Source organism: Heliangelus exortis, chromosome Z (assembly GCF_036169615.1).
Source record: "Heliangelus exortis chromosome Z, bHelExo1.hap1, whole genome shotgun sequence".
Taxonomy (NCBI): Eukaryota; Metazoa; Chordata; class Aves; order Apodiformes; family Trochilidae; genus Heliangelus; species Heliangelus exortis.
In genome coordinates this window covers 10923464-10949854 of record NC_092454.1, presented here as the reverse complement: position 1 = coordinate 10949854, position 26391 = coordinate 10923464, and the positions used below count along the sequence as shown (strand labels likewise).

Here is a 26391-nt window from a genome sequence, read left to right as displayed (position 1 = left end):
ACAGAGTCTCCCCTGGGGCACCGTGTGCCAATGGGGACAGGTGGAACACCCCACACCCCTCTCTGCAGAGGGGAGGAAGTTATCTGCAGCCAGCTACCCTTCCCAGCTCCCACCTTTTTGAGGATGATGTCAATGTAGCCAGCAATCAGCTGCGCAATCTGCTCTCCCTCCGTCGTCTGCACAGAGTAGTAACCATCCTGGTAATCTCCAAAATCCTGCAATGGCACAGCACAGTGTAGCATGGGAGCAAGGCACTGGCAGCCATCCTGAGCCCCTCTGGAATGTGCTAAGCACCCAAGCACCAGCCTCCCAGTCAAGAGCTGGGACCTGCACCAGAGGAGGGCACAGCAGTCCCACCCTAGGGCAGTACCCAAAAGACAAGTTGGCATGGGAGCAGCCCCCCACAGCAGCACCACCAGGGCAGGGGGTGGAAGACCCCATGGTGAGGGACATGGATTAGTGTTGGATTTAGCAGTGCTGAGTTAACAGTTGGACAAGATGATCTAAAAAGGTCTTTTCCAACCAAAATGATTCTATGATTCTGTGACCAGGACTGGTTCCTACCAGGGTGAAGCTCTTGGGCGAGGCAGCCCAACGCTTGATGTTGGTCAGGCTCCACTCCTGGATCACTTCTTTGGTCTTCTCATCCACACGCATCACACACTCCTTGGTGATCCCCAGCAGCCGTGGCACCAGCTTGTTCTTCCCCTTCATCTTCTCCTGCGGGCCACAACGCAAGGATTTTTGGCTGCTCTCAGGATATACCATCCAGGTAGAGACCTTTCAAGTCTCCCTTGGCTACCAAACATCCCCAAGGTCACACTTTCAGATGGTCACAGCTTTGATAAAGGGCTTGAAAATGACAGGAGATCAGAAAGCAGTGCACAAAGCCAAGAAGGACAGGTAGACAGTAGGGACACAGGCAAAACTGGAGCACTCTGGGTTGATAGAGACAACAGATGGAGATATGCTGGAGATGAGGAATTTTGGACGGAGCTGCTGCTTTACCTTGACCAGGAAGAAGGAGACCCCGTAGGTCTTGAGGGAACGTGCAAGTTTCACATAGCGAACTTTGGCCTCAATCTCACTCATGTTCCCACAGTTCTTGTGGGCCTGCAACAATAAAGAGAACATCACAGTAGCCCCATGGTCCCTTGGCTGTTCCACTACTGCCCCGTCACAGCCTTTCCAGGTTTTCCCAGCCCCATCAGCATCTTCTGTCTTCGCTACAGCACCCCTCTGATCTTGGGGACCTCAGGAGCTGTCTTCTCTGCCCACTTACAGCTTCCTGTTCCTATTTCTCACCCACCAAGCTGCTCCATGTTGCCTCCAGGGACAAGAGCAGCCTCAATCTTTGGCAAGGAAGGACAGGAAGCCCAGGTCAAAACCCTCCCCCTACACGTACCATAAAGATCTTGCGCTCCCCTTTCTGCTTGATGTACTCCTTGGGCAAGAAATCCTTGAGTCTGCCAAGAGACAAGCCGAAGTCAGCTGTTAGCAGCAGAGCCTGAAGCCAGAGTTTGTCTTCAACTACAAAGAGACCCAACCCAGAACCTCGGACAAACCCCTGCCAGGACACAGGCTGTGAGTTTCTGGGAGGGCGAAGGATGTAGGAGAGCTTGCTGGAGTAACAAAAACAGCCCCAGGAGCTGCCCTGTCAAAAATGGGGTGGAAGTGCCAAAGATGCAGCCCACCATGTGGGGGTGAGGTCCCTCCCACCAGAGCTGGCTGTATGTCCTGGGGGGTGCCAGAGGGGATGGTGGGGCTGGCACTCCTTGCAGCAGGCATGGACCTCCTCACTGGGGCACATCTGCATCCCCAAGCCCCATGTTACCAGCACAGTGCTGGGGGCTGTCAAGCTGCTAAAGCCACCTGGGGCTCCCCGGGACACTCACTCTAGAAATCCTGGCTTGTGCTTCTGTTCATTGTGTGGCCCAAACTGGATCTGGCACTGGTAGCCAGCAAACTCACAGGCTTTGTCAAAGGAGACGGGGTGGGAACCGTTCAGGATGTCATCACGAGCCTGCGTGGGAAGAGAAGACACTGCTGAGGACTCAGTGTGGGCCCTACTCCACACTGAGTAGGACCTGTTTTCCAGACAGAAAAGCAGCTGTCATCTAGGGCAGGCTGTCCCCTACAAGGACCATCACCACACCTGCCAGAGGAACAGCTAGCAGGATGTCAGGATGGTTCCTACCAAGCAGAGGAGTCACAGGATCCTCTGGGGAGCCCCAGAATACACAGAGGGGGAGGGCTGGGAGTGCCAATGTTGGCTCTCACCCCAAAGATAACTGGGCACCCTGACTTGCCCCCTGCCCGAAACCTCAGCCATCAGCCTTGCCAGGGGCTGGCATGGGTCAGGGGTGCCAGGCACTCTGGGGAGCTGTACCTGCACGTAGAGCAGGTTGAGCTGCACAGGATCTCGTGAGTCCACGTTCTGGTCAGAGTAGAAGAACTTGCGCCGCAGCAGCAACGTTTCGCTGTCATCGATGCCTTGCTCGCGCAGCGTCCGGCCGTGGTCCAACCAATTCACTGCAAGCAATGCTCAGACATCAGCAGGGATGGGAAAGCAGGCAGGACTGGTCCCAGCCCTGGGGTTGCTCTCAATCCCTCTGCCCTGGGCCTCCAGGCAGAAGGACAGATTCCAGTGAGTATGGACACGTATCTCCTTGTCACAGTGCTCTCCACTGTCACCTCCATTCCCCTGTGTCAGCTCTTTCCCTCACACGGGGCCCTGCCCCCCTCCCTGCCACCCTTGGCTTGGGCTGGCCCTGCCCCCAGAACTTACACTCATCATCTGTGTGCAGCTTCTGCTTGAGCTTCTCCATCTTCTTCTCATCCCGCAGCAAGGTCTTATCCTTCTTGAGGGTGCCAGTAACTTCCTCCTTCTTCTCTTCCATTATCTCACGAACAAGTGAGTACTCATCATAGTTGGTGATGCCTGCAGGAGCACAGAGGACCAAGCTCAGAATATTGCTGACAAATACAGAGCCTCCAGTGATGCAGGAGTGCAGCATCCCCTCCCCAGCACCAAGCACCCCCTGGCCATCCCCCCTGCCATCCATGTGCTGCAGAACTGCTGCAACTCTCCAGACCCCCCCCACCAGATGCTGCCATCTCTTTCTCCTCCCAACTCCCTTTCCTCCCCTATGGTTTTGCTACCCATTACTCTCACCAATCCGGGCACAGATTGTCATGAGCATGTCTGTGACAGTTTTGGAGTCATCCACCATCACTGTTTTCACTGTCCCATCCAGCATGCGGATCTTCAGGGGCCGCTGCTTCTTCTTGTACTCCATGGTGTCCTGTGGGCACAGCAGAGCACAGCTCCCAGCAGTGGCACCAGTACAGGGCACTTGCATCCCACCACCTCACGGACAGCTCCTGTTCCCCCCATGCTGCAACTGGGGAAGGGGGCAGGGGGTGTGCCCAGGCACGATGTGATGCAGCAGGGTAGGCACCTGAAGCATCTCCTCACTGTGGGCACATCTGACCACAGAGCCAAGGTGGTACCAGCTAGAAGGATGTGGGATGGAAGCTTACCCCATTGCGAAGCATGTAGTAGTCCAGAGCCTTCCCAGCCTCCAGCCATATCCCCTTCTTTGGGTCTTCATCCGAGAGGAACAGCCCAAAATCATTTGCTGAAAAACAGGTACAGTGTCTGCCAGGGTATTCCTGCCACCAAGCCTGTGCTCAGGGATGTGAAGGGATGCAGCCCAGCACGTGAAGCATAGTAGAACTGTAAACACCTGAGCCTAAACCTAACAACTGATCAACCAAGCTCCAAGGTACATGTTTTGCCATTGTTATCTAAGGAAAAAAACATCTGAAACACACCTACACAACGCTGAACTTAGAACTGACAGGCACAACAGAAGGATGAGCTTGGGGGTTGTGGCTGACAGCTCTCCAAAACCTTTGCAGCACAAAAAGCAAGGCAATAAAACATTGGGGATCGTCAGGAAGCATGCTGGGAACTGGACTGTAAAAACTAGGCACATCCACACTTTGAATACTCCATGGTGGTGTGGTCTGCACCTCCCTAGAAGGACACAGCAGAGTTCAAAAAGACACAGAGAGAAGCAAGTCAAATTATGGAGCCTTAATGTGAGGGACTTAAAGAGCTGGGATTCCTCTGTTTGGAAGGAGGAGGCTGGAGGAGGATGGGATCCAGGCATACAAGGTCTCCGAGGTGGTGAGTGCTGTTCACCAAATCCTGCTCCCTCAGGGCTGGACTACCACATGAGAAAAGCTGCTGCTAGAGCCCAGGCAGTGACGCCCTGAGGGATAGCCCTGTTTTCATGCTGCAAGAGGCCAGGACCACGCCTGTCTTTGCCTGGGGAAAGGTCCCTCTCCACCTTTCCAACAACCCTACGCCGCAGGCTGCCTTGGCTGGCTAAGTTTGTAACTCGTCATCCAGTTGGCAGCTCTCCATGGGGAGGGACAAATTCCTGAGCCGCCCCATTCCTGCCTGGCTAGCACTGCCGCTAGGAAGGATCCTACTAAACAGGGAGCAGAAAAATCATGAAGGCTTGCCATTTTATTTTGAAATATAAAAAAAAAAAAAAGAAAAAAGAAAAAAGAAAGGGAAAAAAAAACAAAAAACCAAAAGAAAAAGAAAAGCTTTTTTTAAAGCAAATTCCAAGAGGCCAACTCTAAAGCACTGAAAACTGAGCAGCTTGCCCCAGATCGATAGCTTGGGCGGGGAGAGGCACTTCCTGAGACAGAGCAAGAACAGAGCTGGAAACCAGCACTGAAGCTCTCCCAGCCCAAAGGTGACAAAAAACCAGGAAAGCTCAAAAAAGGGACGCCCTGAGTGCAACTGAGTAAGAAGAGCAAAAAGAAACAAAAGCTGCAAAGAACTGACAATTAAAGAAAAGCTGTGAGCAACTTAGAAGCAACTCAGAAATAAGCAGTTAGCAGTTCCCTTTAAGACTTTACCCTTGCTTGGGGTTTTCTCTCTCTTTTTTTTTTTTTTATAAGCAGGCTGACTCACGCCCAGAAGCAGGAAATGCAACGCTCCCTGCAACAGGGCTACAGCCCTGAATCCACACAAACATCCAGTCCCTCTGAAACTGAAAGCTGTGGCTGGCCAGACTGCTGGCCAACCGGGCACGACAGGAGAAGGCATTTCCTTTCGTCCTAGAGGAATCTGCTGCTTCCAGATGTCATCATGCTCCCCCTCCTCTTCCCACGACTCCTGACCTGTTTGCTGCCTCTCCCCCGTGGCACAGCTGCTTTCAGAGGCAGCAGGGACCCAAGAGAGCCTACAAGATGATGTTCCAGTATTCCAGCCCCCCCTCCATCCATGCTGGGGACAGGCCACATCCGCATGGGCTTGAGTCACACCATGAGTTCATGAGCTGTAAGCTTATTTTTGAGCCTCATAGCAGCCCGGAGATCGAGCTGAGAAAGCTTATCAAAGTAACAGCATCAGCACAGGCCTTGCGGATGGGAAAGAGCCAGCGGAGGACTACATATTCCCCACAAAAGGAAAAATTACCTTACATGGTTTATTAACACTTCACTACAGCTCCTGCAACTGTTTAAACCCATCTAGTCCTGGCTATTCCCGACAGATCCAAGTTGGAGAGAGGAGCAGAAACACAAAGAACAGCAGACTCTAAGAACTCAAGGAGTTATTTCACTGCCAAATGTATTTTCCTACCCCTGAGATCCTCAAATTTCTTCTGGGGTGTTGTGGAAGGATCTGAAGGAGCTTAGCCCCTCATCCCAGCTGAGCTGGAGGACTTGGACCTTGCACACCTCACCTCCCCACTGCTCTAGAAAAGCCCAAATGGGCATGGTGACTATTATAGAGGAGAGGTCAGGAGCAAAGCTGAGGTTGCCCTGTGAGGGCAGCCAGCCCCACCATGTACTTACGTTGTCCCATCTGGGCCTCGGGCACCCGCTCGCGGATCATCCGGCACGCATCATACACCATGGTGGAAGGCTCAAACTGCATTGTCTTCACCACATTGCCAATGCTGATCTTCAGTGAGAGGGCAACCATGGTGGCAGCTGGGCTGTCCCCACTCCTGCGTCACCTGCTGGAGGAGATGGGTGGGTTAGCTCTGCCTGATGGCCCCTCTGGTGTGCAGGGTCCTTCCTCCTCCTCCTCCTCCTCCTCTGGACCTCTGTTCCCCAAAAGCTGGAAGGCAGCCTCTATTGGTAAGGAAGGGTTGGTGAGCAAGGAGGTCTCGACTTTCCAGTCCTATGCTGAACCCAGGGTCTCTGCCCAGCGTCAGGACCCTTGTCTCCTCGTCCCTACTTGCTGCAGGAGTGACAGCAGCTGGTACCCAGCAGAGATGCTGCCAGCGAGGAGGAAACAAGCACATGGGAGCACAGAAGATAAGCTGGGAGAGTGTGAAGAAGGGGTTATAATTAAACCTTCCGTGACAGAGAAGCCACAAGAGGAAAACCAAGCTTTGACCCAGAGCTGGCAGGGCTCTGCCCCAGCTATCAGAGCCCCCCACATCGCCAGCCAACAGTGCTGAGCCAGCAGCCTGAGCACAGAAGGAGCCAGAGGAAAAGCCCAAAGCCACTCAGGGAGAAGAGATAAGGGCAGCAGGCACTGAACTTACTTGTTAAAAAATAATTACCCAGGGAAAGCACCACTCACACCAAATGAGCGCTCAGAGGTCAGGGTCTATGGCAGCAGCTACTGCACAAACTCGGGGCATGGGAATCTGATGATGCACGAAGAGGTCAAGGAAAGAGCTGGAAGGGCACAGGAGAGCTGCACGAAGCCCTGTGAAACAGACCCCAAGCTGGGCCCAGCATGAAGGGTCATTTTCAAGATTGAGGGACTGCATAAACCAGGCTCTGAGCAAGAAACACTCAACAGGGCTCCAAAACACCAGAGTTAACACCACCTAACTAGAACTGCGATATTCTTAAAGCACAGTAAAATCAGAAAGCAACAACAAAAGTAAAGGGACATTGCAAATAATAAGCCCCTGCTTGAATTAAGCTGCTTGTAAGGCTTTTAAGAGCCCTTTCCTTTGGATTTGCCCACTGTGCAGCAGCTTTCAGCACTTTCTCAGGTTGCCACACACCTAAGGGTCCCTGAGCCAGGTCCTCTCCCCTGCCCTGCTACTCCCTGCCCTTCTCAGCACTCCCAGTCCCCAGCCAGCCCCAGCCCAATGCTCTCCAGCATCCATGCCTTTCCTCTCCCTGAGAGCCTGCTCATGGGGATGGAAGGAATCCCCTGCTCTGTGTTGATCCAGTCTGCCTTGTCCTTAAACCCCAGCTGATGGGAGGAGATAAGAGCAGCAATGCATGCATCTACTTGTTCTTTTCTAGATCGATTTTCTCCTACCAGATCTCCTATTACAGCTGTCACTGAAAGGTCACCAGCTACGTGAATCCTCAGCCTGACCTGGGAAGGTTCCTGGGCAAAACTTGTTAGCAGGCTCCCCTGCACCACAGGTGAGGCTGTGCATTCCTGCCCAGCAGTGCCAGCTCCAATCCCCCACAGAAGAGGGTTACCCTGGTGTGGGCTGTTCCCAAACATGGACCCGAGTGGGATAGGGGCAGGATCTGAGGTATACAAAAAGTTCCTTCGACCCACTCTGGCCGGAAGGGAGTCTGGGGTCCTGGTGCTGCAAGAGCCCTAAAGCCACACACTGGTGGTGCAGGGTGGAAGGCAGGGACGCTGGAGTGTGCCGCCTCCGCCAGCACATGGAGCTGCTCCAGCTCTGCATTCCTGAGCCGTTCGGCAATGTTTCTGTGGAGGCCCGCGGCCCCCACTGGCTCTGCTGATGAGGAATGAAATGCATTTCGGGTCCGGACTGAGGGAGCCCGGCGGCAGCAGGGAGGAGGCAGCGAAGCCACCCGCCTGTGCCGTTGCCGTCTATCCGGAAGCTCCAGCAAAGCTGAAGAGCCGAAGGGACAAGGAACACCCTGCTGCAGAAAGGGTTTTCCAAGTATTTCATACATAGGGCGGCTGCTGCGGTCACCAGGCCATCTTCTCGAGATCTAAAAATATTCTTCAGTTGAGCATCAAGCTGCTTTCTGTCCCTCTGCAGGAAAAGGAGAACATGCCACTGCCAGGACAAGGTCAGGGACCACAGAGGAAGGGGAGGGAAGGACTCCGGATGGCAAAGAGGAACCAAAAGGAGCCAGGCCGTGCCTGGCCATTTCTGCAGCCTGCCCTTGCCCTCCAGTGCCACCAAAAATCAGACCGTGTGCCTGTCCTTCACACAATCTCCACTGTGCTTCCCCAGACCCTGCAGGAAGATGACTGCCCAAGCCTTCCCACTCCCAAGCTCTCACAAGGAACAACAGACCTTGACAGGGAAGGGGCTCAATGACCTCAAGGAAGCCCTCAGAGGGATGTGAGACTCATTTTAATTCCTATATTCTATGGAAACACTTCAGGCTTCAACAGCTGAACTTTGTCTGACATTCATGCCTAAAGCAGAAATGCTCTCTGCTGTGCAAGAAAGAAGTAACACCTCCTCAAATTCTGGGGAAATCCGTCAGCAAACGTGGCAACTCATCACACTGGGCTTGCAAACACACCTCCTCCTGTGAGGGCACCAACGCAGGGCTCAGCCCCTGTGGACCTCTCCCCTCCGGATACCACGTGGGGAAGGAAGAGCTGGACTAAACATAACGGATGAGACAGCGTGGGAGCCTGGCGCTGCAATCCAGGGAAATAAAGGAAAAAGGACAGCGAAATTCAAGCTGTCCCCTTGGAAAGAAAAAAAGCAGCAACAACAACAACAAAACCAAACCCCACAACCAACAACCAAACAAACCAAGTCTGAAAGACCACACAGAAAATTTCTGTGCTGGCTTGCCTCCAGGGCAAGCAAACCCATCCTCAATCGGTTGTCGGTATGCAAAGGCAGATAAGGCACCGGAACAGAGATCTGGCCAGCCGGCAGACAGACTAACACACTTCTGCATTTTAGAGCAAGCTGCATGCAACCCCTGGAGCCACCAGCACACTCCTGAGCCCATTCCAAAATGAGGTGCTGGTGGGCATGCTCCTTCCCACCCACCCCCACACCCCAAAAGCCATCACAGCTGCCTCTGTCTCTCCCCTGCACTAGGGTGAGCAGAACCATGGAAGTGGTGGAGGTCTCCAGGCTCTCCTCCCTCCAGGTTCTGTTCAGGAACAGTGCAGGCAGGGACAGCCATGGGCAGGCAGCGCCCAAGGAACCACCACGTCACTTCTGGGACCACTGAGAGCGAGTTTTCCGTCACATGACGTAGCTGCTATATTCATACTGGCTGAGTTTAGAGCTTCAAAATGGGCATGGAGGAGGGTTTTTTTTTGGTTTGGTTTTTTGGGGGGGAAGATGGGGGTGGGGGGGAAAAAAAAAAAAAAAGTCAACCAAAATTTGGCAGCAGCCTGCTGGTGCTCTGATGGCAGAACAAGTTGCAAAGCTTCAAATGCAAAAATTTTGCCATTTTTAATATGCTTTCTAAAGGAGACTCCAGATAAGGTTTGGGTTTGTTGTTTTTGTTTGGCTGTGGGGTTTTTTTCGTTTGTTTGTTTTTAGTTACAGAAACAAAAAGATTCACTTGGAAAAAGCCCCACTCTGGGCTATCCCTGGAGTCGGAGCTGGCTGGCCCAGCCAGCATGGCCACTGTCACAGTCAGGCAGGTACCAGGCCACCGCAATGCCTGCACATTGGTGTCTGCACAGCAGCATGAGGAACAAAGTCAAAAATCAACCTGGTATGGAGTTGGAGCAGGCTCTTGCTGGGTTTTCCAGCATGGGACCAGTATACCCAGCCACAGAAAGCACCAAAGGGGTGGCTCACTCCTGCACCAATGGGGAGGCTGAGCTGGCCACCCTGGCTGGCTACAGGATGCACACTGACGAGCCCATCCAGCCTAGTTCCTCTTTCCTAGCCACACATCCACGTTGGACAGGAAGATGGTTGATGCCCATGGCTGGGGCAGGAGCATCCTCTAGCCCCCACGGGTAGGACAGCCCTGCTCAGTGTGGGCAATGGGCAGCTGGGGCTTGCAGGGTCCCAGCTGTCCTGCCTGCATGTTCAGCCATGCTGGTGTGAAGCAGCTCTAGAGAAGAACTGCCAGCATTCCTCTTGTGTGTGCTGGCCTGTCCACTCCTGTGGGTCAGCCCCTGCCCTCCAAAAGGAAGGGGAACAAATGATGGCACTCCCGAGCTGCTCACCTCCAAGCAAGAGGTGAGCATCTGCAGAACTCCATCTCTCCTACATCCTTAGCGAGCTGGCCCTCTGGCACAGCATCCCCAGTGCAGTGCTGGGGTGCACTCACAGCTTCCGAGAGCACCAGGTGCACTTGCATTTTCCAGGGCAAGTGCCTTGCCTACTGCTATTCCACCAGCCAGGCAGAAAACATTAAGTCAGAGGAAAGTGTGGCTGGGCTTTGGGGCACATTTAACCACCCAGTAGTGCATAAAGCTCAGCACCAGATAGGAAGCTATCCCACAGGCCCCTGGTGCCCCACAGGTCCCTGCTCGCTCTTCCTCAGCCTTCCCAGCCCCTTCCCCCAAATCTGCCAGGATGTGCCACTTCAGGGTGCACCAAACTCCTGCGGGTGCTGTGGGGCAAGCACGCCACACTCTTGGCCAGTGCCCACCATGCAGCCTTCCCTGCCCATTTAGCGCTTGAGGGCTTTCACCCCATGGTCCGTAGTGGGGTTTCATACCTTTCCCCAGGCAACCCACAGGCTCTGGCAAAGCTAAAGATCCCAAAAATATGTCCCCTCCCCTTCTCAGCAGCGAGGCTCAGGGAGAGAGGAGAAGGGAGTAAACAATTATTGCTACCAAATATGGTCTAACAGCCAGCGATGAAGCCACGGCAGAAGCATGTAGACATCCTGCCGGCAGATTCAAAGGGTCGGGGAGCTCGCAGGGGCGCGGGCAGGATCCGGCAGGGAATGGGCAGAGGATGGGGCAGGGTTTCCCCTGCCCGCTTAGCAGCTCCATGGTGGGGACCCACGCTGCTAGCCCACGAGGTGAAGCCCTGCCCCACAGCACCCACGCCAGTGCCCTGTCCTATCCTGGGACATGACGGCAGGAGCCCAGGGGGTGACGTCCCCCGTGGGGAGCCATGTCCTCCTCCTCCTCCAGCGTCCCCACCCAACACCGCGCCAAGGGCTGCAGACACACGTCCCACTCGCTTCCCCCATCCCCCCCCGAGGACAGGCAGGGTGGGCAGGAAGGGCGGGAGGGAGGGAGAAGGCTTCGCAGCCGACATTGAAGCCTGTCCCCCCGTGTCCTCCGCTGCCAGGCCTCCCCCGCTGGGTCCCCTGGGCCCCCCAAAACAGGGATGCTGGCGCAGGCCAAGCGAGTGGAGACTGCTGGCCGTGGCCTGCGGCGGCTGTTTTCGGACAGGGCCGCGATTAACGGGTTCGGGGCTTGGGCCGGGCTCGCCCGTGCTGCCCCGGGGTCCCCCACTGGGTGTCGGTGCGCGGGTGCCACCAGATCCAGGGGCGATGGCACCCCACAACCAGGCCTCGGCGTGACCGACCCCCGGGCTCACCGCAGCCCGCGGGAAAAACCCCAGTAGGAGCCAGGAGGTCCCGGTAACCGGGACGCTGCTCCTCCTCTATCCGTCTCCCCACACACAGCCGGCAAGCGGGGTTGGGGGGATTCGCCGCGGGACATCTGTTGGCTGCCCCCGGGAGCCAGGGCGCTGCCGGTAACCGGACCCCCGTGTCTCGCCTCCACCCACACACCCATCCCCCGTTCCCGGTGACCGGGACGCCGTGTCTCCCCCGTTCCCGTACCTGTGCGCGGGCAGGAGCAGCGCGGCGGCCCCGCCGAGGCTGTGCGGAGCGGAGCGGAGCGGGGCGGCACCGCCCGCTTCCCGCCCCGCCGCCCCCCTGCCGCGCATGCGCCGGGACACGGCGCGCCGCCGGCCCGCACGGCACGGCACGGCACGGCACGGCTCGGCTCGGCTCGGCTCGGCTCGGCTCGGCTCGGCTCGGCTCGGCTCGGCTCGGCTCGGAGCCCCGGGGCTGCGCTCCGCCCGCTTCCCATTTCCCCGCCACCACCACCTCCCCGCCCCGCAATCCCAGCGACACGCTCGGGGCTACGCGCTGCCCGGTCCCTGCACAGCCCCGACACCCCGGGTCCGCGCTCCGGTCCCCGCACGGGGGGGCCACCTCGCGGGCACACGCGAGTGCCCCGTCACACCCCGGCACCCCCAACGCGCGCTCCCGCCGCCCACGCGCCGCCGGCCAATGGGCACGTTACCGCCGGACGGGGTTAGGGGGGGAGAGGAGGAGGGAGGGGGACCGGGTAGGTAGAGGCGGGGCGGGTGCGCGGGGCGTGCCGGGGGCTCGGTGACGTCAGAGCTGGTGCGGTGGTAGCCGCGGGTCTGGGTGACGTAAGAGTGGCACGATGGAGGCGGCTGGGGTGCGTGGAGGTGAGGGAGAACGGGGAGGGTGGACGAGGGCTGTCACCACCCCTCGCGGCGGGTGGGACGGGGCTGGAGGGGGCTCTGAGGGGCGGGCGGGGCGGGGACATTTCCGCGGGGAGGGGCGATGCGGGGAGGGGCGATGCTGACAGCCCATCGGTGGGGGCCGTGGTGCCGTGTTTCGGGTCGGACCCACGTCTGAGGACGTGGAAGGCTTCTTGGCTCACCGCGGGTGGGTGTCCCGACACCAGCGCGGTCCTTGCCGCGTCCCGCCCGCTGCCTCCATCCTCCCTTCCGCCTCACCTGCCGCTCCGTCCTCGAGCTGCCAGCCTGACCACGTTTCCTAGGAAGGAAGTGCTCGGTGTCTGTGGGAGCAGCAGTGCCCGGGCCCTGCCCTGCTCCCCGTGCCCTCTCTGTTCCCCGTCCTGCCCGTGGAGCTCTGCTCGCCCCGCGACCTGTTGGCCGGTCACCAGTCCCCGGGGCTCCGTGTTGGGGCCGGTTCTCTGTCACAGAATCACAGAATCAGCCGAGTTGGAAAGCACCTCTGAGATCATCAAGTCCAAACCTTGTTTCACTACCACCCTGGTTCCCAGACCATGACACTGAGTGCCACATTCCGTCTCTTCTTAAAAGCCTCCAGGGATGGAGAATCCACCACCTCCCTGGGCAGCCCATTCCAGTGCCTGATTACCCTCTCTGTAAAGAATTCCTTTGTAATTTCCTAACCTAAACGTCCCCTGGCAGAGCTTAATCCCATGCCCTCTTGTTTTACTGAGAGCTGCCCAGGAGAAGAGACCAACCCCCACCTGGCTACAACCTCCTTTCAGGGAGTTGTAGAGAGTGATGAGGTCTCCCCTGAGCCTCCTCTTCTCCAGACTGAACACCCCCAGCTCCCCCAGCCCTTCCTCACAGGACTTGTGCTGGCCTGCTCCAGCACCTCAACCTCCTTCCTGAACTGAGGGGCCCAGAACTGGACACAAGACTCAAGATGTGGCCTCACCAGGGCTGAGTACAGTGGAAGAATCCCTTCCCTTCCCATACTGTTCCTGATCCAGGCCAGGATGCCATTGGCCTTCTTGGCCACATGGGCACACTGCTGGCTCATGTTCAGCTTCTTACCAACCCAAACTCTCAGGTCCCTTTCTGCCTGGCTGCTCTGCAGCCACCGTGTGCCCAGCCTGTAGCAACCTGTCCTGTCTTTAGGACAATTTGGGCTATGGGGTAATGGCCTGCAGCCTCAATCATTTTGCAGTTGACACCAAGTAAAGAGGTGTTGCAAAGAGGTGTGAACGGGTCTGTTCAGTGACACAGGACAAGAGGGCAATGCTACAGGCTTGGGGAGAAGTGGCTGGAAAGGTGCCCAGCAGAAGACCTGAGTCTGCTGGTGGACAGCCGGCTGAACATGAGGCAGCAGTGTACCCAGGTGGCCAGGAAGGCCAACAGCATCCTGGCTTGTATCAGGAATAGAGTGGCCAGCAGGAGAAGGGAAGTGATCCGTGCCTCTGTACTGGGCACTGGTGGGGTCACATCTGGAATCCTGTGCTCAGTTCTGAGCCTCTCACTGAGGTGGAAGTTCTCCAGAGGAGAGCTACCAAGCTGGTGAGGGGTCTAGAGACAATTCATATGAGGAGTGGCTGAGAGAATTGGGTGTGTTTGGTTTGGAGAAGAGGAGGCTGAGGAGGGCTCATGGCCCTCTACAACTATGTGAAAGGAGCTGGGTGCTGGCCTCTTCTCCCATGTGAATGACAAGATCAGAGGAAACAGCCTGAACCTGAGCAGGGGAGGTTTAGATTGATAATAGGAAAAATGTATGTACTGAAAGAGTGGTCAGGCACTGGAACAGCCTGTCCAGGCAGGTGGTTGCAGGTATTTAGATAAACATGTAGGTGTGGCACTTCAGAGTATGCTCTAATGTCTGAGATTGTAGGGTTTTGGTTTTTTTTTTGCTTGTTGTATGTGTGTATGGTTGGGCTTGCTGATCTCAGGAGACCTTTCCGTCCTTTTCCAACCACAATGATTCTGTGATTCTGTAATGGCCTCAAGTTGCACCAGGGGAGGTTTAGACTGGATGTTAGAAAGCATTTCTTCACTGAAAGGATTGTCAGGTATTGGAATGGGCAGCCCAGGGCAGTGCTGTAGTCACCATCCCTGGAGATATTTAAGGATAGTATAGACGAAGTGCTTAGGGGTATGGCTTAGTTAAGGTCTTGTCAGTGTTAGGTGAACAGTTGGATTTGATGATCTTAAGCATCTTGTTCAGCCAGGTTAATTCTGTGATTCTATGAAGAGTGAAAGCTTCCCAGAGGGAAAAGGACCTGAGGGTGTTGGTCAACAGCAGCTGAACATGAGCTAGCATGTGCCCAGGTGGCCAGAAAGGCCAACAGCATCTGGCTTGTATCAGCAAGAGTGTGGCCAGCAGGACTGGAGCAGTTATTGTCCCCCTGTACCAGGCACTGCTGAGGCCACATCTCAAATCCTGTGTTCAAGTCTGGGCCCCTCACTACAAGAAGGACATTGAGGGGCTGGAGTGTGTCCAGAGAAGGGCAACAAAGCTGGTGAAGGATCTGGAGAACAAATATTATGAGAAACAAGTGAGGGAATGTGGATAGTTTAGTCTGGAGAAAGGATGCTGAGGAGTGACCTTATCACTCTGTACAAATGCCTGGAAGGAGGTTGCAGTGGGGTGGATGTTGATCTTTTCTCCCAAATGATAGAACAAGAGGAAATATCTTCCTGTTGTGCTAGGGGAGCTTTAGGCTGGATATTTGGAGAAATTTCTTCCCCAAAAGGGTTGTCAGGCACTGCCACAGGCTGCCTAAGGAAGTAGTGGAGTTAGCATCCCTGTGTAAAAGGTGTTTCAAAGATGTGGAGATGTAGAGCTGAGGGTCATGGATTAGTGGTGGACTTGGCAGCGCTGGATTAATGGTTGGACAAGGTGATCTTAAAGGTCTTTTCCAACCAAATCAATGCTGTCATTCCCAGGCAGCCGGCACAGCATCCCTGTGCCTCAGGTCTGCCCTAGCCTTCTTGTTTTGATTGTTTTTCTTTTGAGGGTTTAGGGTATTTTTGTGTGTGTTTGTTTGTTTGTTTTTCAGGCAGTGACACCTGCTAGCTAGGTGTGAAAGCTTTATTAACGTTTCTAATGGGGATGTGTCACAGGTCCCCCTGCTCTGGCTAAGTCGTCCCTGCTTTGGTTCAGGCATCCTAGCCAAGTGACCCTGACTGGTGCCAGCTTTGCTCTGCAAACTGTGAGAACCATGCTGGCTTGCATCTTCTCAGGGACCAAGGAGCCTCAGACACATCTTATCAGGAGATAACAGTGCCCGCCAAAGACAGAATTAGACAAAACTAAAACTAACTCAGCTGCCCATGTGCACAAACAAGGGCGGGGATTTGACTACCAGTCCATCGCTCCATGCTATAAATGCCTGCACCCTCCCTGAGCCCACTGTCTCTCCAGTCAGCGCTGCTCGGTGGTCATCTCTCCCTCGAGCTGAGACATCTTCGGTGTTACTTCGTGAGGCTGGAAGACCCTCTACTCAGCAATGGGTAGCTGCAGCGGGGTAAGCCACATGTTAAATTTGGTCTACAAGTATATTATATGCTAGTGATGGTGAGTTTTTTAGTCTATCTGCCTACCTACCTACCTATGTATCTATTTACAGCTATAACTGAATTATTAGAAGTGTGGTGAGAGGTAATGTTTGACTGCTGCATAAATGATTGTTTGAATTGTCACTTGAATGATCGTCAAATTGCTGTTTAATTGTTATTCAGTTCTCAATCACCATTTGATTACCATTTCATTTGCATTCAGTTGTCAATTAATTATAATTTGCTCATTAGTTAAAATTATTAATAAAGCCCCCTTAGGGGGCTCCATCTCCCCCGTGGAGATGACTTAATAGTTTGCCTACAACAGGAGGCTGTCCCCTCTGGCCCCCCTTCTGCTGGGGGTACAGCACCCTCAGGCATCAGTGGAATGTAAGGGTCTTGGGTGCTCTCCACAGCAGAAAGTGAGGGGCCCTTCCACTTTCCCTCTCCTTCCTACACCTTTTGTGTTCTGGGTGCAGCATGGGTCCTGTGGCTGGGCTCTAGTAGTCTGGTGGGGAGGCTGGTGTTGTGGGACCACCGTTGCTGGTGGTATAACAGCCTTGTTGGGGAAGTATGTGTGGACTTGTTGTCTCTGCAGGTTGCTGGCAGCTGTTGCCTCTGAGACAGTGTCCACAGGACACTGCAGTGTCCTGCAATATCTTGCAGGAATCTTGCTGGTGTCCGTGTTCATATTGGGTGTTGTTTCTCAGATGGTGTGCCCAGAGGAGCTGGTTATCCTGAAAGATGAGGATCTGATTGACTTCCTCCTGAGCGATGATTCTCCCGTCCCTGAAATCACAGGGCAGGAGAATCATGAGGCGGTTGATTGGAGCCCGTTGGACGCTGAGGTGCGTTCTGCGGGAGGAGTCACTGCTGGGTTGTGGATTGGGAGGTTAGGCTCCCTGCTGAGTAAAAACTTTTTCTCTGCAGCTGCTGGATAAGGAGATTGATGACTTCATGAGCTCCCTGCTGAGTGGCTTTGAAAACACCCCAGAGGCAATCCAGGGTTTTTTGTCAGCTGACGGTGACAGCGGCTTTTCTGAGGATCAGCATCTGTCCCAGAGTCCTGACAATGACTTTGCCAGCAGCCTTTCGAAGGGCATTGTGCAGGCTGATCACAACTATTCCCTTCATCAGGATTGTCCTGAGCTGGGAAGTGTGAGGTGTGAAACATCAGAAGGTGTTTTCATCAATGTCGGTAAGTTGAGGCGGGGGGTGTGGGCTTTTCCGGTGCCGGCTACAAGGACACAAGCAGTCCGAGGTAAGGGACTTGGGGTGGATATCAGGCAGCAATGGAGAGAGCAAAGTTCAGTGGCTTTCTGCTGCCATAAAATTGTCATTTCATGCTACTCAAAGCTGTCTGGTCGGGTGCTGCCTCACTGAGGTCCAGCGTTTGACTTTTCTTTCCTTCCGCAGAGGCACAGGAGAGTTCGGAAGGCACAAGCAAGGAACTGGAAGAGAACATTGTTATTACTGTGGATGCTGGACCCCAGCTTGAACCTGGAACCTTTGTGCAGGCACCAACTACTGTGAGTGTGAGCCCCAGCCTTCGCTTCTGCTCGCATCTCCCCCCCCTCCTGGCTTGGCTGCTGTGAGGGATATCTCTGAGGAAAGCATGATGCTGCTATGGGAGGGCTGGTCCCAACTCTGTGTGCTTTCTGCATGCACCCTCTGCCCTGAGGTATACTCTCTTTACTTGGCATTCTCATCTGTTGTGTTTTTACTGTTTTCTAGTCTGACTTCCCAGAGCTGGTCCTGACGGAGGAGGAGAAGAAGCTTCTGGTGAAAGAAGGTGTTGCATTACCAGCCTGTCTGCCACTGTCAGACGTGAGTCCTTTCTTCAGTGTGTCACTCCTGAGCAAACTTGGACACCTCAAAAGCTTCAGATAGAGTCGGGGTTCAAAAAAACAGCATGAGAGCACTGGTGCTGTGTTTGAGAGCAGGTTTGGCAGGGCTTGCCCTCATTTTCTTCCATTCAAGGCTTGGGATGTGTCCGCATCAGTTAGAAACAAAGTCTGCTGCCAGGCTCTCCTCCTATGGCTGCTTTAAGCAGGCAGTTCCACCACAAGTGCCTCCAGCCTATTTTTTTTCCACTGGCCTAGTGGCTTGTGCATTGTATACTTTTCAGCCCCCTTGGGTATGCCTCACTTTTGCCACACCAGGGAGCTGCTGGCTGCACTAGAAGGCCAGATTTTGCTTTCCAGCTTCTGCAGTTCCTTCAGTGGTGTGGTGTAGTGAAATGAGGCAACCAGCTGCCACTAATTACCAGGTAGTGGGCATGAGCTTGTGTTAAGCCCACCTGTGCCTGATTAAAGCGGGCCCCAACTGCGCATGAGCAGGATTAGGGGGGGCCAATAAAAGGTGAGGCTTGCAGCACAGGCTCAGCTCGCAACCTCGGCGTTGCTTGGCTTTGTGCTGATTCTATAAGCACCGCTCTAACCTGATTGCGCCGCGGGAGCTCAGTCTCAGCACCGCGCTGACCTGGTTACGGCACTAGAGCTCACCCAAAGGTGAGGCGCGAACCCGCGGCCTCACCATTACTCGGGTCTGGTGCGCGTCAACCTGCTGCACCACCTGAGCCCGCTTTCCTAAATTAAGCACAGGTGGTCTTAACACAAGCTCATGCCCACTACCTGGTAATTACTGGCACCTGGTTGCCTCCTTTCACTCGGTGTGGGAGGAGGGCATAAGCACACAGGCTGAGCACCAGGGTGCGTGCAGGGTTTGCGGGGGCTGGGTTGCCAGTGCTCCGGGGTTGCTGCTAATGAGAAATGACTCTTGCAGGGGGAAGAGCAGCTTCTGAAGAAGGTACGCCGTAAGATTCGGAACAAGCAGTCTGCCTATGATAGTCGTCACAGAAAGAAGATGTATATGGAAGACCTGGAAAACAGGTGCGGGCATAAAGCAAAGTCACTTGACGCTGAGGGGAGAGATGGGTTCCTTTAGGATTCCTTGGCAGAATGATTATGGCACTAAATCATAATTTCAATTAAAGCTTAATTTCTTCACATACGGTGGTAAGTGTAGCATGTAATTTGTGCTGATGAAATCACAGAATCACAGAACTGTTTTGGGAGGAAAAGACCTTTAAATCCAATCATTAACCCAGCACTGCCAAGTCCACCTCTAACCCATGTCTCTCAGCACCGTATCTACCTGACTGAGAAATCCCTCCATGGATGGTGGCTCCCACTTCCTTAGGCAGCCTGTGCCAGTACCTAGCAATCCCTTTGGGGAAGAAATTTTTCTGAATATCAAATCTAAACCTCTCCCCTCAGCGTCTTTCTCCACTCACATTCCCTCACCTGCTCCTCTTAATATTTGTTCTCCAGACCCTCCACCAGCTTTGTTGCCTTCTCTGGACTCCCCAGCCCCTCAATGTCCTTGTTATGAGTGAGGGGCCTAAAAATGAACATAGAATGTGAGGTGCAGCCTCAGTAGTGCCTGGTACAGGGGGACCATCACTGCCCTAGTCCTGCTGGCTGCATTCTCGCTGATCAAGTTGTCCTTCCTGGCCACCTGGACACACTGCTGGTTCATGTTCAGCTGCTGTTAACTAACACCCCGAGGTTCTTTTCTTCTGGGAAGCTTCCCAGCCACTCTTCTCCAAGCCTGTAATGTTGCTTGGGGTTGTTGTGACCCCAGTGGAGGACCTGGCCCTTGGCCTTGTTGAACCTCATGCAATTGGTCTCAGCCCATAAATCCTGCCTGGCCAGGTCCTCTGCAGAGCAGCACTACAGCAGATCAGCACTCCCATCCAGCTTGCTGTCATCTGCAAACTGACTGGGAGTGCACTTGGTCCCCTTGTCCAGAGCATTGACAAAGATATTAAAGAGAATTGGCCCCAGCACAGAACCCTGAGGAACACCACTGGTGACCAGTAACCTGCTCTCCAGTTAGCCCAGACTTCTGGTAAATGATGGAAGTTGGCTTGGTGAGCACTGCTGCCAGCTCCCTCACTTCCCTTGGATGCATCCCATCTGGCCCTATGGACTGTGTTTGTTTAAGTGATGCAGCAGAGCACTAACCATCTCCTCTTGGACTGTGGGGTCTTCAGTCTGCTCCCCATCTGTGTCTTCCAGCTTGGGGGCTGGGTACCCAGGAAACAACTGGTGCTACAGGTCAAGACTGAGGCAAAGGAGGCATTAAGTTACTTCAGCCTTCCCCTCACCCTTTATCAATGCGTTGGTCCCGGCATGTAATAAATGATGGAGATTCTCCTTAGATCTCCTTTTGTTGCTTATATATCTATAGAAACCTTTTTTATTGTCTTTTACAGCAGTAGCCAGATTAAGTTCTAGTTGGGGTTTGGCCCTTCTAATTTTCTTCCTGCATAGCACAGAATTTCTGGAGGTAAAATCAATGTAGTACAATCTATAAGCAGTATAATGCAGAATTTAACTTACTTTAGAATTCTAATCACCTAAATCATAATAAGGGGGTTCAGCAGCTCAGGGTGCAGCCTGTTGTGCTCTCTTGTGCTTGGAGCTTGCCCAGAGCTTGCTCTGTTCAAGCCAGGTGCTGGTCTGCCACCTCCGCTGCGTTCTCCATGTCAAGCTGATTTGCAGTACAGAGCAATAGGATGGGTCTGCAGGGTTGGTGTGCTGCTAGAAGTGAGCATCCTTAGGGATTAGTCTGGTGTTTCTCTGCAGGACTGGGCAGAGCTCACCCTTCCCCAAACCTTGTGTGAGATGCTCTCTGGGCTTTGCTCCAGATAGGACAATTTTATTTGCCCCAACAGTGGTGGATTATTACCTGAGCAGAGACTCAGGTGAAGTCCTTGCTGTTAGCTAACAAAATCTCTCTGTTTTTCCCTCTTACTCTTCATTTTTCATGCAAAGGATGGCAGCCTGCATGGCTGACAACCGCAGGCTGAGGAAGAAGGTGAAGATGCTGCGGGAGGAGAATGCGTGAGTTCTTGCTGAACATGTCAGGAGTTGTGCTGTTCCTCTTCTTGGGATTGTGGCCTGTCCATGGCTGCAAAGGGGGGAGGAGAGGAGGGTGCAGTTCTGGGTGCAGTCACTGCATTAACTTGCATTGCCTGCTCTCCTGCAGGTCACTGCTCCAGCAGTTGTGGAAACTTCAGGCCTCGGTGAGCGAGTCCACCACCAAAACCACCGCAGGAAGAACCTGCACCTTGGTGAGTGGCATAACCCCCTGGGTCTCTGCTGTCCTTCCAGTTTTGGGATTGAGGCATTGATTGCAGCTGATGATGCCTATCATTGTATTTTTCTGAAGCCTGTGCTGATCATCTTTTTGTTTCCAGATCATGGGTTTGTCCTTCTGCCTCATTGTGTTCCCCAACGCCCGCTCCAGTGGGATCAGGGAGACACAGCTGGAGCTTAGAGGTGAGTGCCCAAGGGCTGAGGCATGCCTTCATGTCCCACGCTGCCTTCCAGGGCAAAGCACCTTCCTTGGAGACTGCCTGGACTCCGTGATGCCTCCAACCTAGCACCCCTTTCCTGGGCTGATCACTGGGTTTGGCTTTACTGCCTTGCCCCAGCTCCGGGCTCTTCCTCAGCCCTGTTGCAGAGGCTCGCGGGGCCCTGAGCCCAGGGACAATACAAGAACTTGAGGGTTCCAGTCCCTCTTGGACCACCAGCTGTGCTTGTGCCTGGCAGCTGTGCAGCATCCCTCTTCCCTGGGGGGGGGCAGTCCTTTTTGAACAGTTTGTTCCGCTCTTGAGGGCTCTGTGGTGAGAGGCTGGGGATGACAGGGCTGGCTCTGCCTCTTTTGCAGTGCGCTCACGCCGGATCCGTGAGTCACCGAGGCAGGAAGCACCTGACATGCAAGTGAACCCTGTGCAGGAGGGGCTTGGCCTAGAGCTTGAGGACCCCTTGCTGTTAAGCCAACTTAATCAATTGTTGCAAGACGAGCCGAGTCTATTCAGCCAGGATCCCAGCTGTTCTTTCAATACCAACTTGTCCTTTGACTCCCTGATGGCAGCAGGCTTGGAGCAGGACCTTCCCCAGCCTCAGGAGGAGCACTCCCAGAGCAACCCATTGGAGGGAGCTGCGGCATGGGGAGTCAATGAGGAGGAGTGGCTGAAACATGCTGCTGGAGCTATCTTCCAGCAGCACCACTTTGATGAGATGTGACCACCACATGTGGCCTTCTGCACCTCAGAGTGATGCAGGTCACCTTGCCGGGCAGAGAAGAAAGCTGCATTAACAGATAATCTGTCAAAGCAGATTCTTCTCAATACTATGCTGGTTGCTGGCAGCTCAGAGGGTTTGCTAGGAAGACATCATTTTAGGGCTGACCTTTTCTGCCTCTTCCACTCTATAGCTAGACTCTCTCTGAGATGGGATAACGAACTTTGGGAACATTGCTGCAGCTGCAGCAGGGTGGGCCTGCATCCTGAGGTATGTCCCATGGTTTGCAGGGATAGGCAGTGCATGGAGGATGAAGGCAGTAAAGCCTGAGGTCTCCCTACTTGATCTGACTGGATGCCATTGGTGATTGGAAGCCAATACCTTGCTTACTCCCTGCATAGATAGAGATGGACAGGCTGGGCCCTGTGCCTGTGTGCAGGTGCTCACAGGCGTCTGTCCCTTGTCCCTTCCCCTTAATCCTGGTGTGTTGCCTTATATTTAGGAGTAAGATAGTGAACCGATTTTAGTGCCCTCACAGGGAATTGTCCTACTATTGTGACAGACCGTGTTGTGTCACCTGTTCCTGCTAGTTTTTGAGCCATGGGCACAGCTTCTGGGCTGGCTAGAGAAGGTAATGTGAAGTCCTTCTTGAGCCATGTCTGCTGTTTCCCATCCACTGGGGCTGAGCCTCTCATCTCCCACAGCACTGGGAGTGGAGTCTCTGGGCCTGGAGAAGAAGGCATGTCTTGAAGCTGGCTGCTGAGAAGACATGGAGCATAGAGCAGCAGAGCTGTTTGCTCTTTGGAAGTCTTTCTTGACCACAGGACTGTTCCAAGCTTTGCCATGCTGGCCAGTGATGCAGTGAGCTAGTTGTAGTTGCTCCCCGGGGCTGAGCAGAAAAACTCTAAGCATTTTTCCTTATCTTCTAGACACATCATAGAGTCATACAGAACTGGAAGGGACCTTTAAAGCTCATGTAGTCCAAGCCCCCTGCAATGAGCAGGGCCATCTAGAAGGATTGGACCAGATGATCCATGAGGTGCCTTCCATCCTGACATTATAATAATTATTTCCTTATTAGTAACGTTTAAATAAAGAGTGATGTTCTGCAACTCTGTCCTCTGGTTATTTTGGTGAGGGGCTGGACTGCTGGGTGTAGGCTAGGGGCTGGCAGTGGTGTGGAAGGGACCCAAGGAAGGCTGGGGAGTGATCACCCTTGCAGCCTAACAAGCGGGAACATGCTCTGCCTTCCCCTCCCGTGGCTGCAGCCACACAGAGGGGGTCACTGAGGCAGAGTGCAAGCTTGCTGGGTGGTGGTCCTGCTCCCCCACACCCCTACTCCGAGCCCTCTTCCCCTTCAAGGGTACAAAAGCACTCTTTTGAACCAGCTTGGGAGTGGGTGTTGTGAGCACCCAGCACCCTACGTGTGTCCAGCAGGCACCCAAGGCGCTGCGGAAGGCAGCAGCTTCCCTGGTAGGAAGCGTGAGGAGCAGTTGTCTGTCCCCACAGCTGCTTTTGTAATGGGGAGCTGCACAATCACAGGAAGCTGAGCAGAGCCAGGGTGGTGCAACAGCCCTGTCCCCTCATCCCGGAGCTGCTGGGAGGGCCCTGCAGCTGGGGAGTTGCTAAATCAAGGGCCCTGGGGTTTGCAGGGGTCACTGGGTCCACAGGAGGCACTTAGGAGAGACCCTGATCTCTGGATGGAGATCAGCTCGGGGTGTCGGGGGTGTGATGGGTGCAGGCAGCACCCATCGTGCTATAAAATTGAATATTGTGTCCCTGCCTGGGGGGGCTGAGGGGGAGGCACAGCCAGGGAGTAATAGGATCAGGTCACAGCTCTGCCCTGGCCAGGGCAGGCAGCCTCCAAGCATCCCCAGGGAAACTCTAGACCTTGTTTTCGTTTAATTTTTTGTAGTTCAAGGGCAGGGTGTTTAATAACAGTTTAGAGTCCCTGACCCAACACTTATCGATATCTTTTCAGTCATCTGAAATAAAACACAGAAATTCTGGCCAGCAAAGCAGGGAGCAGCTGCTTGGAGCTGACATTTGATCAGGAGCAATGGGGTCAGCACCATACTCCACAGGGGTCTAGCTTGTTTGGCCAAATGTCCATAGGGGAGTTAACTCTGGGAGAGCAGGCAGGGAGCCAGGTGAGTGCAGCAACATCAAACACAGCCAAACACACACTCCTGACACCAGGCATTGCCTGAACCAGCCAGCTTGCAGAATTTTTTTGTGAGGAAATCTTCCAGCAGAGGCTGGGATGTTGCAGAGCTCAGAACTGGTCCCACTGGAGACATACCTATGCTGGGAGTTTGAGTTTGAGGAGCAAATTGCTTCCTGTTTTCAGCCCATGGTGCCCCAGGGCTGCTGTTCATCATTGCTTTCTGTGTTCCCCCCTGTGCTGGTCCCACAGTGAGCAGCTCTGGGCCAGCCGGAGGAAAGGAGCCCAGCCTGGGACTCACACCTTGTGTTAAAGGGCAGTGATGAAAAAAATGCCTGGAATGAGTCCTCCACCAAGAAGATTGTTTCCATCTATACCAACTGGTATTTCTGCCACCTTTCTCCTCCTCCCTGCTCCACGACATCTTTTCCCTGGCATACTGCAGGTTCAGAACACAGCTGATGCTCACACACATGGCTCTGCATGCTGGCTTAGGTTGGTGTTATGGTCCCTGCTTGCCCTCCCAACTGTGTTCCCTCTGTTTTTTTTTCCAAGTTCAATCCATGTTCCACACATGTCCCAGCAGGTGCTGGCATCAGCATCATGGAAGCATGCTGACAGACCAGAAACATGAGACTTTCAAGCCAAAATATCCTGCTCAGCCTTTGGCAACTCCCACATGAGTGCTGCCAAAGGGAAACCCTCTTTTTTTTTGCTTGGTGATTCCCCCTCATCAGGGCCATCTGCTTTCCACAGAAGAAATATATTGAAAGATGAGAAAGCATAAAATCTGCCTCCTTTTTCTGAATAGGGTCTGGACTGTGTGCTTTGTGGCTGATATAAAACACCTCCTGCTCATGGCTTTAGGGGAATCAGATTATATACATATATTTTAATTTTTTTTTTTTTTAAAAAAAAAAAAAAGGAATTGGGTGTTTCTTGGGGAGGTGGTAATTTCAATCAGTAGCAGATGTATAAGACATGCCCTCTTTTTAAAGGGAAACCTGAAACTGGTCTCAGCACACATCCTATTTTTAACCACCTAGCATCAGCTGCTGGTTATTGGTTGGAAAAATTACCGGAACTCTGAGCACCCAATTAAAAAAAAAAAAAAGAGCTGGAAATACAGCGCTGTGGGCACTGCCTTCCCCCAGATTACAAAGCCAGGCTCCTCAAACCCTGAGCTGCTGAACCCCCAAGGCAGCTGGTGTTGATAGGATCGCATTTTCCAGGTGTCTGAAGCAGAAGGCAGAGAGCTCGGGTTGGGATGCCTGAAAAATCCCGCCTAGTGCCAGAGGTATCCTTCTCCCCTCCACTTTCCCTTGTCATGCGTAGTAAAGAAAGGGCTTGCCTGGAGACCCCAACATGTGCATTGCCCGGGGGACACGGACCAGCCAAGGGGGTCTCTCTTGGGATGGGCTGTTTGGGAGCTTTCCCCCCCCAGCGGCCGCCGGCATCCAGCCCACCCAGCGCATCCGCCGGGGCTGTGAACGGGAGGCTGTCGGCTCTGCAAAAGCCATTTGCAGCCTCCCTGTGTATCTGTGACCCTGAGAAACTTCCTCTGCTCCTCTGGCAGGGGGAAGGCTCTGCCTGCAGCTCGCCCTGGGTCATGCTGCCCTTTGCATCAGAACCAGGCTGTGCCTTATCCTGCTGCCTGCTCGTAAGATCCCCGTCCTTGGGAATATTTGGGAGGGACTCCGAGGGACAGGTTAACCACAGCAGCAAGTTTGCCGGTGCGCTGCCAGGAGGGGACATGGGGCAGTTCCCCATCCCTAGGGACCCTGGTGACCCCGGCGATGCTGTGTGAAGCACCCGCCCCACCCCCCCAGCAGGATGGGTGCAGGGTGAGACAAATTCCGTGGGTTCGAGGCAGGCCAGAAACCAGAGCTAATCCCTGCATCCACACAGAAACCCTTTTGTTTTGTACCTGGCCTCCAATCTCCACGTTATGCTGAACTTGCCTGGGAAAGCGTGAACCTTTGGGCTGGGAGCTGCTGAAATGCAGCAAGTCAGCACGGGCAGAGCCCGTCTAGAGTTAGTGCCTTCTCCTCAGTGTCCTGGGTCTCTTGGATTTTCCAGTTTGTTGTTATTTTATCCAGGTGAAAACACTGGTGCCAGTCCTGCAGGAGATCCCAAATCACAGTGGCTCACCCAGCTGTCATGGAGGCTA

At 54.1% G+C, this 26391-nt stretch overlaps 2 protein-coding genes across 8 annotated transcripts in view; one reads left to right on the top strand and one right to left on the bottom strand.

Moving 5' to 3' along the window:
* Positions 1-11865, bottom strand: part of TLN1 (talin 1) — a 38502-nt gene extending 26637 nt beyond the window's left edge. For 2 of the 4 annotated variants that reach the window (XM_071731848.1, XM_071731850.1), the window contains exons 1-11: positions 11737-11865; positions 5884-6050; positions 3544-3641; positions 3176-3305; positions 2789-2941; positions 2390-2532; positions 1896-2023; positions 1406-1466; positions 1009-1113; positions 565-720; positions 114-215 (exon numbers count right to left, since the gene is read on the bottom strand). In XM_071731848.1, the coding sequence (XP_071587949.1) occupies positions 114-215; positions 565-720; positions 1009-1113; positions 1406-1466; positions 1896-2023; positions 2390-2532; positions 2789-2941; positions 3176-3305; positions 3544-3641; positions 5884-6013 (1206 nt within the window). In that variant the 5' untranslated portion in view covers positions 6014-6050; positions 11737-11865. The remainder of the gene's footprint in view (positions 1-113; positions 216-564; positions 721-1008; positions 1114-1405; positions 1467-1895; positions 2024-2389; positions 2533-2788; positions 2942-3175; positions 3306-3543; positions 3642-5883; positions 6051-11736) is intronic. The other 2 variants (XM_071731847.1, XM_071731849.1) reach the window with 1 other exon arrangement.
* A 400-nt stretch (positions 11866-12265) lies between these two features.
* CREB3 (cAMP responsive element binding protein 3) lies at positions 12266-23169 on the top strand. 4 transcript variants are annotated; one of them, XM_071730697.1, is made up of 11 exons: positions 12266-12377; positions 15464-15931; positions 16673-16810; positions 16893-17160; positions 17379-17491; positions 17697-17789; positions 18747-18853; positions 20804-20872; positions 21018-21102; positions 21229-21310; positions 21702-23169. In XM_071730697.1, the coding sequence occupies exons 2-11, from the start codon at positions 15914-15916 to the stop codon at positions 22058-22060; spliced, it is 1332 nt and encodes a 443-aa protein (XP_071586798.1). In that variant the 5' UTR covers positions 12266-12377; positions 15464-15913; the 3' UTR covers positions 22061-23169. The 4 variants fall into 4 exon arrangements, with proteins under 4 accessions (XP_071586798.1, XP_071586799.1, XP_071586801.1 ...); XM_071730698.1 differs by having other exon boundaries at positions 12272-12377; positions 15568-15931; XM_071730700.1 differs by having other exon boundaries at positions 12305-12377; positions 15833-15931.
* The last annotated feature ends 3222 nt before the right edge of the window (positions 23170-26391 follow it).